Consider the following 10,088-nt stretch of genomic DNA (forward strand, 5'->3'; position numbering starts at 1 on the left):
TCATCAGGCGACGCGCGCCACACGCTGAGCGAAACGGGCGGCGTGCCTTCCGGCCGGAGCGGCGGCTCCACGGCCGGAGTGCACATTAACATCGGACGGCACGTGTCGCAGACGTGGCAGCGCCTGCGGCACTGGGCGGCGCAAGAGTGAGGGGGACGGGTGCACTCGCCGCACCGCCGCCGCACCGCTCAACGCGCACCGGACGCGGTGCAGCTGCTCGCCGGCCTCAAAGGCGACGCCCGCCTCGCGCACGCGCGGGTTGGAGTGGGCGGAGGCGTCGCCGAGCACGCGGTCGATGGCCTCGTCGCACACTTCAAAGCCGCCGCTGACGAGGGGTGGAGGGAAGGGGACGGAGGAAATGGTCGGATGCGATGGTGGCGGCTGAGAGCGAGGGCTAGTGGCGGTGGCTATGGTGGCCTCTCCGCCCGGGGAGAAGAGCGCATCATGCAGGGCGTGGTGTGCTAGACGTGAGCGGCACATATGTGTGTGCCCGTCGCCGTCAGCGGCTCCGTCGGGGACGGCAGCCCGGCGGATGCCGTCGCCGCCGGCCGGCGTCGACGACCCGAAGACAGTGCGCAGCTCGCGGTCGCGGAGCGACAGCTGGCAGCCTGCCCACTGCGCTCCGAGTCGTTGCCGCAGCACGCGGAGGTTGCCGACGTACGAGAGCAGAGTGGCGTCGGTGTGCGTCACCTTGTAGCGCGAGACGGCGACTACGCAACCGAGGGAAAGGGGGGGGGGGGGGTGAGCAAGCACCGCCGGCGTGCAGCGAAACGGGGCGAGCGTGCGCGACCCTGACGCTCGGCGCGAGGCGGCGTCTCCTCTCCGCCCTCCATCAGGTAGAGCGCGGCGGCCCACGAGCGGAGAGAGGCCTCATCGAGCCGGTCGGAAGCGACCGAGCTCGTCACCACCCCGGTCGCCTGCGCGTGCTCGTACGCGTCTCGTGCGACCTGCCTCGCGGCCAGTCCAAAGAAGTCCCTCGTCGTCGCGCCGGCGGCCGCCGCCGCCGGCAGTGGAGGCGGGTCGACGTGCGGCTGCGGCTGCGGCGGCGGCGGCGGCGGCGGCGGCGGCAACCCCGCAGCGGAAGCGGCCGGCCCGGTCGGCGGTGGCGGAGGGAAAACGGTAGCGACTCCGCCCGGCGGCAGCGGCACCACCGCATCCGCGCCACCACCGTCGGCGAATTGCTGACGGCAGCGCTCCAAGACGCGAGAGCCACCGGGCCGGCCTCCAACGCCGAGCGGGCGCGGAGGAGTGTTGCCGACGTCCGAGAGCGCAGTGCGTTGTCGCGGCGAGCCTCCGCCGCCACCTCCGCCGCAGGCGTGCGGCCCGCTCGACTGTGACATGAAGCAAATCTTGCCCAGACACAATGACTGCCTCGCCTGCTGCTTTCGCCGAGTCACGCCGGGAGTTTGAGAATTCTTTTTGCCACTGAAACCTTTTTTGGCCGTGATACTGGTGGTTAAGCGACCAGCATGGCAGCCTCCAGCGACCTGCAGGCTCTGCAGCTTGAGAATCGGAACCTGCAGCAAAAGCTCGACTGGAAGCAGCTCAAGATCAACGAGCTCGAGACGAAAGTTCGCGATCTCCGCGGTGGCGGCCTCGCCGCCGACCTCGGGCGCATCGAGCGGTCCATCGGCCGCCTCTCGCTGCAGATGGAGCACGTCCAGCTCGTCATCAAGAAGCCGGAGTGGTCGTTTCACACCTTTGCGATGCCGGAGAAGACCGCCTCCTCGGCGCACACCATCTTTGTCCGGCCGCCCAGCGGGGACCGGATCGAGGTCACCATTCCGCCGGGCAAGCAGCCCGGCGAGGTCTTCACCGTCATGCTCAAGGACGAGGACGCGTACCCGCCGGACTGGCCGTGGCACGCGGCGCCGCCCGCGGCGCCCGCGCACTCCGCGCCGCCGCCGTGGGCGGAGGAGCAGCAGCAGGAGGAGGAGGGCGAGGACGGGGAGGAGGGCGCAGGCGAGGAAGGCGCAGACGAGGCGGCCCTCCGGAAGAAAGCCAAGGCAAAGGCCGATGTCGAGCGGCGCAAGGAGCAGCGGCACGCCGCAGCCGCGGCGGCAGGCCGCGTGCCCGGCCAGCATGGCAACCCAAACTGCCGCGCGCGGCCGGCAGAGCCGGAGGGAGGCGCGGCAGGAGGTCCCTCCTCCTCGCGCATGGCTGTGGAGTGAGTCCCGAAGGTGTGCGCTGAGAGGTGTGCAGTGGTGCACCGGAGGTGAGGACGGGAGGGAGGGCTGCGAGCCACTCTTGTGTGTGTGCGGCGCCACGCCTCACGAGGTCTCCGTTTTTATTCATTTATTTGCCACGCGCACGCCGTCCCCCTCTCACTCACAGAGTGTCACACATACGGGGGAAGGACCGTGAGTTGACGGAAATCGGAGGACGCGACCCACTTCGCCACAGACGGTCCCGCGCCTCGCCGCTATGACGGGGACACACCCCGCACCGTCCGCTGTGTCCCCGTCTTTGTCCGGAGTGAAAAGTCCAACGCGCTCGTCGGTGACGGCTTCCTCCAACCTGCGCCGCGCTCGGCGAACCTCGACAGCGCCTTCGGTGGCATGCAGCTCTTTGCGCCTGAAGCCTGGAGTGAAGCTCCTCTGCTGCTCACACACTCTGCACAGATGACACAGCCCACTGTGCGGCTGCCACAGCTGTGACAGCGATGGGCTCGCCCTCACTGGCCCTCAGTCACTTGTGCTGCGGCTTGTGTGAGCGACACTGCGCGGCGACTGCCGGCACACTGTGAGACCATGGGTGTGAGGTAAAACCACGCTACCAGCGCTTGGTCACATCGGCCCCGAGGTCAGATCCTTCTACTCTGTTGATGACAACACTTGTCTACTCGCTGGAGCCGAGCAGGAGGGCTTGGCGCACAACCCCTGTTCAACTCAGGGTCCTTCCCCTTTACACCACACGGCCCTGCGTGGCCGCGGGAAGGGTGTTGGTTGAGACGCGGGGCGACTGCGGACTGGGTGGGCGGGGCGAGGGCGGAGGGGCGGAGCAGCGACGCGCGCGCGACGGAGGGGCGGAGCAGCGACCGCTGGCGCGGTCGCTGCTCCGTCTGTGCCAGAGACACGCGCTCTGCCCCTCCACAGAGCGCGCGTGAGGCAAGGTGGGGGCAAGCGTGGCGGCGCGGGGACGCGCGGCGGCGGCGGCGAGCATCCGAGCGCTCCGTGCGCGGTGAGGCGGCCGGGCGAGGGCGCGGCGGGCGACGGGGCAAGGGAGCAGCCGGGCGAGGAGAGGTAGGAGGTGCTCGCCGGCGAGCGCTCCCGCGCCTGCGAAGGGGCAAGGCCTGAGGGCGGGCGGGCGGGCGGGCGGGCGGGCGCGGGTGGGGGGGATAAACGCTGCGCCGCCAAAGGAACCAGCGACACTGGCCGCGGCTCGTCGCCACGCGCCGGCTCGGAAGAGGGGCTGTCGGCGGCGAAGCAGAGTGGCACGCCTCGCCGCTCGAGCCGCCGACAGCCCCCCTCCTCGACGTGACGGCCGCTCCCGGAGCCGGCCGGTGCGCGCCCGACCCACGCCCCCTCTCGCACCCCTCCGACCCCCCCTGCGCGGCGCACCCGTCCGCTGTGCGCCGGCTCGAGCGCCTATTGCCAAATCGCGACGTTTGAGCGCAGCGCACGCATCCTCTGGGCGCCTGAGCGCGGCGGAATCTTGCCAGAATGTGGCCGCAGGAAGAGCCTCCGGCGGGCCTCCGGCGGACGCCTGGCGGCGTGGCGCTGCGCGCCGGCCTGCGGCCCAAAGCCCGAACGAGCGGTCAAGTTAACTTGACGCGCCGAATCCCTTGGTTGGCCCTCGCAGCTGTGATACAAAAGTGGGGACGCGCCTGGCGGCGCGCCCCCAAAAAAAGAGCCGATGAATGCGCACGGCTAGCGTCAGCTGTCATCCCTCACTGGGGTTGTCCGTTATTTATTTTTCTTTTTTCAGCCGTCACGACTTATTTGCGCCTGCATACCTCCAATTTCTTTTCCGCGGCCCATGGGTAATTCTTTTCCTCGCGATGTCGCTCGCGCATGAACGTACACATATGCGCCACGCCGCCTCGGCCTCCACCGCCGCCCCCTCGCCAGACACGCCGCCGCCCGCCCGCCTCCTCGACCTCCCCACGGAGCTCCTCCTGCGCGCCCTCTCTCGCTGCGACCCCGCCGACATCGCTCGCGTCGCGGCTGTCTCGCTGCTCTTCCACGCCTCGCTCGCGGAGCAGGGCATCCGCTTGTGGGCGCAAGAGCGCGGCTACGAGCTTCCGGCGCTGCCAGAGGGCGAGGGCTGCGCCGTGCGGTGGCTGTGCTATTTGGCGCTGCTGTGCGAGTCCAACCCGCCGGCGAGGGCGGCGGCAGGCTCCTCCTACAGCGTCTTCATCGACGGCGAGGGGCGGCTCTCGTCGTGCGGCTACGCGCCGCCTTTCTATCCAGGACTACTCGGGCACGGTGAGGGGGTGACGCGGCTCAACACGCCGACCCGCCTCCCGTCGACGCTGGGCGGTGAGCGCGTCGTGAGCGTGTCGGCGGGAGGATGCCACAGCCTCGCCCTCACCGGCGGCGGTAGCGTCTGGAGCTGGGGCCATGGAGGGGATGGCGAGCTGGGCCACGGCGACCTGCAGGACCAGTGGCAGCCGACGGAGGTGGAGGCCTTCGCTGAACGGCGCGTCGTCGCTGTCTCGGCTGGAGCCCGCCACAGCCTCGCCCTCACCGCCGACGGCGCCGTCTGGAGCTGGGGCTGGGGAGCCGGTGGCCAGCTGGGCCTCGGCGACCGGCAAACCCAGTGGCAGCCCACGAAGCTCGAGGCCTTAGCTGACCAGCGCGTCCTCGTCGTATCGGCAGGACGCGAACACAGCTTCGCCCTCACCGCGGACGGTAGCGTCTGGAGCTGGGGCATGGGAGCCCAAGGCCGGCTGGGCCACGGCGACCAGGAGCACCAGCTGCTGCCCAAGAAGGTCGAGGCCTTGGCAGGCCAGCGCGTCATCGCTGTGTCGGCGGGAGGCGAACACAGCCTCACCCTCACCGCCGACGGAAGTGTCTGGAGCTGGGGCTTTGGAGTCGAAGGCCAGCTGGGCCACGGCGACATGCAGAACCAACTGGCGGGAGAGAAGCCGGGGGGGACCTCACTGGTGTCGAGCGGGCGGATGGCTTCTTGCCACCCGCTCAGGAGGCTTCGTTGTGTTCCCCCCGTCCGCCAGCGAGACTGGCTCAGTCGCTGGCGGCCGCAGTCTTCTGTGAGGGGCGACTTTGCGCTGGCCACTGCTCGCGCGGTCCTGACTGACATCGGGCGTGACTGCTGCTGCGGCTGGCTCCTCTAGCGCCTGCAGAGAGTCCAGAGAGTCTCATCAGAGACGCACCGGACGCGTTGCTACGTGTGCCAGCCGCTTCTGGCCTTCTATTCGTGGTTGTGCATGTGTCATGTGATAGGGTGACGAAGGACCGCGGTGGGGTGGGGGCGGAGGCGCCGGCGGCGCGCACACCCCGCCCGCACACGCCGTCGCCGCAGGCCCACTCCACGCTCCATATTTTCCAATACATAAGAGAGAGTACGTACATATAAGAACAGGAGGCTGGCACTACGCTCTGTCAATCTGGCGAGAGCTCGAGAGGGGACGGCTCTCGGCTGACCTGTACAGACTACGGCCCTCTACAGAGCACGGTGCACAGTGTCAGTGTCATGTCTCATGTCACATGTGTGCGGACCCCGTGCAGTCACTACTGACTCGGACTCAAGGAATTTGAGAGATTGCTCTCGCTGATCCACACACTGAGCGCTATTTGTAGACGAGAGGTTCAAAAGACGAACGGGTTCTTCGGCAACAGTCGGCTCGATGGCCAAACCGTGCCACCAAACTTCCCGATGTGCTGCTGCTTGGTGGCAACGGCTCGGCCCAGGAGGTAGGAGGCCATTGCCGTAGTAGAGACGAGCAGCGCGTTCAAGTGCGAGGTGGGCATATTGTGACCTGCGTTGGTTGGGGTCGCACGTGAGTGGAGCGGCAGCGGGAAAGTGGCGTGCGTGCTCAGGTGAGCGTCGTCGTGGCGAATGTCATGACTGGTGGTGTGGTGATGGTATGAGCGTCGTTTGTTTGGCTGCTGCCGGCGTGTGGTGGCAGTTGTGGCGCTGAAGCAGAGGCCGCTGCGGTGAGGGCTCTCCTTAGCGACACGCGCTGAGAGCAAGGATGACAGGGGTATAGAAACTTCGGCCCTTTTATGATCAAACGCAGCGGGGTTTATTTTCTTCGCGCGGTGCCTCAAATCCGAGCACCTTTGGCAGGGACGAATAGGTGTGTGTGTGTACGATGTCCGCGTCAGGACAGCGCGACCACCGCAAGGTTGATCGCGCCGCACCCTACATTACCCTCTGGGGGGGCGCGGGGGCCCTAGAGGGTACCCATGCGGGGGGGAGATGGGGTCCCACGGCCCGCCGCAGGCACCGATTTTTTCGGTATTTTTCTTTTTTCGCGCGATTTTGACCGCGCAAGATATAAAGGGTGGCTAAGGGCTCTGCCCGCAAGGCGCCCGCGTCGCAGACGCGGTACCATTGACAAATCTGCAATATACCCCCACACGAACAAATAGCAAAATCCGAATACCGTGCACGAACTGCGTGATCTGGGCCGTGCAAGCCTTCAGCTGGTGCCAAGACATCGTAAAATTGAAGCCGCGACGTCCGCCAAATCCGTGCTTTCGGAGCGACTGAGGGAAAGCCGCTGATCGAGCCCAGCGTGCCCGCGGCCGCCTCCCGCGCAGCACCGCCGCTGAGGACGACACGCTGCGGAATCGGATCGAGCCCATGGAGGAGAAGGGTGCAGTCGGCGAATCGGAGGAGGAGGAGGAGGGCGCAGTCGTCGACGTTGGCGTGTCTGACTCAGAGGAGGAGTTGGAGGTGCTCCAGCAACCTAACCTGATCCAGAAGCTCGCCGACGTTGTCAGGTTACGTGCGTCATGCGTGATCGAGCTTGAGGGAGGAGCTCAGCTAACGATTCGGCCGGCCACCCAGCGCCGCCGCCCACCGCCACCCACAAAGCGCCTGCTCTACTATCACCTGGCTGGCTGACGCTCGCCCCCCCCCGCTCCACTTTCCCCTGATCATGCCCGTGATAGCACCATCACTGTCGCCGTCCTGGTTTTGAACGTGGCAGCTAGACTCTAGGGACTCGGTAGTCGTGACCGCCCCCTGAGTGTGAGGAGCAGGAGAGAGAGAGCTTTGTGGTGTTGGTGTACGCAATAACGGGACAGGGTGGTTGTTCTCTCCATCTCCCCTTCTAGCTCTTAGCATGAGCTGCGCCCTGTGTCCGACCCCTTTTGCGCTAGCAACACCTTAAACTTTCAGGCCCTCCAAATTCGGGTCGGAGCGTAGCGGAGTGGGCCCCGAGTTTGAAAAAGGGCGACGGACGCTTGCGTCCTAGCCTCCAACAACGCCTCCCCGGCGCAGAGGGGCCCCCGGAGGGATGCACAACCGCTCCACGCCACGCTTGCGGCGGTCCTCTTCCCAGCTCTGCTGAGGGCCCACACGTTATTACTTGTTCATGGGAATTCGGCGTATTGCGGCCATGCTATCACGCCTTGCGACAGCCTGTCGGCGCTGCTGACCGTGCCCTGCTGCACAATTGATCACCTGCATAGCTCGCGGCCTTAGTATCAAGCATTCAGTGACGACCTGATCGTACGGCCAGTAGGAAGGTGTCCTTCCAACGTGTGCACGCTTCTGGCGCAATCAATGCGCGTCGCCTCGGATTGGCTGCTGGCACTCTCGAGGCTATGCCTACGCACGCTCGCGCGCATGGGCAGTCAAGAGGGACCACGCACCTTCTCAGGACAGCGCCGGTACCTCTCTCTTGGACCGGCAAACTTGGTGGTCTCGTGTCACCAATGTGGGACCAGTGCGGCATCGCGCCATCGACAGCTCTGAACTGCGCCTCACCACCGACCGGGAAGGCCGCCAAGTGGGCCAGCACAGGTCGCACATTGTGGCAGCAGTCAGCAGTGCATGTCTGATAGCTAGAGCAGCAGCGTCAGGGTCGCAGGGTCGGATCGTGTCAAGCCTCTCGCCCGGCCGGCCGCGTGCAGACGTCGGCCTGTCTGCTGTCTGGGGTGATCTGTCGGCGGTCAGTACGACCGATCAGGTCGGAGGTTTCTGATGGTTGGAGGGTCTACCTGTATGTACTCCTCGAGATCTCTCCAAATATGCCCTCTAATCAACCGTGATCATTCGGGAAGTCGGTGCTAGTAGAGACTAGTAGAGCCGGAGCCCCGTTTCCGCACTGCGGCGCGGCGCACGGTGCCTCCGGGGGCCCCCGCGCCCCCCCAGAGACATTACCTACAGACAGTCTGGGGAGAAGCCGGACCAGGCCTCGCTCGCGAGCACCGCCGGATGGGAGAGTACATACAGGACGTCTGGCGAGTAACTGTGTACGTGAGATCGGTCTTGGTACCAGGCACGGTCGAACTAGGTCCCTAGCGCGGTTTCATGTTTGTAATATCCTCACAGAGACAGAGATGTTTGTCGCGCACGATGAGCAGGACGACGCGGAGGGTGAGCGCTGTGGTCGCCGCAGACTGGCGCCGACTTGACGGGCGCATGGAGACGTGATGCCTCCATGCGCCCGTCGAGTCAAAATCGACATGCGAGGCGATCTTTGGCCCGCCAGAGGATAGGCGGCGTTTTGGGCGACAACAGCGCGGCGACCGCGAGGTGGCGGTGGGCATGCTCCCATGTTGCCGACGCGGCGCCGGAGTGGCCGGCGCTGCTCGCCGCGACCACGACGGATACTCTGATACTCCGGGCCGACCCGTCCTACCCGACACGGTGGCACTCTTCCAGTTCCACGTCTCGCTCACGCTGAGAAAAATTCTGAAACGGCGTGCAGCATAGTCGCCGACGAGTCGGTCCGCGTGCCTCCTCGTGTCCCGCACCGTGGTGACACATCCATAAACTCACTTTTGCCTCACTGAAGCGATGCCTGAAATCCTGTGAATCCTCGGATTTTAGATTAGGACGCTGTCCACCCCCTATTTTCACAGCAACCCCGCTCACCCCGGTCGAAGGACACGCGCACACTCCGTCGCGCGGCTACAAGTGCGCTCTCTCCATGGCCCAGCCGAGTCCGCGGCCGGGGGTGCGCCAGGGAACTCAGAGGAGGCGGTACTCGCCCGCGATGACAAAGCACATGCAGTCGACTTGCATGCCGTCCAGCGCCCGCCGGACCGCCGCGGCGTCCGCCCCGAGCGCCGCCGACGCGGCCGCCAGCTGGGCGAGCGTAGCGCCCCCGCGCTCGCGTAGCAGCGCCTCCACGTGGGAGCGGAGGGCGGGGTCGGGGTCGGGGAGCCGGCCGGCGGCGTGCGCCGCATCCCGCGGCGGCGGCGGGCGCGGAGACGGAGGAGCGCCCGACGGCGCGCGCGGAGATGGAGGGTGGCTTGGGTGCCGCAACGTGCGCAGGCGGCCGCGGTAGGCGAGGGAGCAGAGGGCGGCAAGCTCGGCGAGAAGGCGGCGAGTCTCTGGCAGCTTGCTCTCGCGCTGCAGCTCGTCGGCGTGCGGGCGGAGGTGGGGCGAGCGCTCCGCGGCGTGCGACCTGACGAGATGTAGCCGAGATGTAGCCGAGATGTAGCCGAGATGTAGCCAGCCGAGATCTAGCCAGCCGAGATCTAGCCGAGAGACGGCGTGCGGCCTGAGCAGCGCCGCGCGGCTGCCGAGCACGTTCGCCTCGCAGAAGTGCAGAAGGAGCGCCCCCTGCCGCGCGAAGCGCTCGCTGCCCTTCGGCGGCTCGAAGCGGGTCGCGTGGCCGAGAGCCGCGTCGCGCACCGAGACGGCCTCGCCGAGCCTGACACGCGGCGGCGGGTCGTGCGCGCCTGAAACAAGGAACGCTTGCGGCTAAGACCGGCGGGGAGTGGGGGGGGGGGGGGGGGACCAAAGAAAACACGGTCGTAGGTGAGCGCGTCCAGATTCGGCGTGCCGCCCTCGGCCATGAGCTGCTCGTCGCCGGTCTTGCGGGCATTGCAGCCCACATTTGCGTGCCCGTAGTCATCCCCGAGAATAAGGACAATGTGCGGCTTGCCCTGCCTGTGGCACCGCAGATAACGCCCAGGCCACCGCCCCCCAAGCGACCAATG

The 10,088-nt window shown here is 66.9% G+C and overlaps 1 protein-coding gene across 1 annotated transcript; it reads left to right on the top strand.

The window, feature by feature from the left end:
* Window positions 1–1,469: 1,469 nt before the first annotated feature.
* Window positions 1,470–2,171, top strand: EMIHUDRAFT_110133 (hypothetical protein; the record flags this gene model as incomplete). The annotated part of the gene is made up of 1 exon (XM_005789037.1): window positions 1,470–2,171. The coding sequence occupies one exon, from the start codon at window positions 1,470–1,472 to the stop codon at window positions 2,169–2,171; it is 702 nt and encodes a 233-aa protein (XP_005789094.1).
* Between the last annotated feature and the right edge of the window lie 7,917 nt (window positions 2,172–10,088).

The sequence above is a fragment of the Emiliania huxleyi genome, assembly GCF_000372725.1.
Source record: "Emiliania huxleyi CCMP1516 chromosome Unknown EMIHUscaffold_130, whole genome shotgun sequence".
NCBI lineage: Eukaryota > Haptophyta > Isochrysidales > Noelaerhabdaceae > Emiliania > Emiliania huxleyi.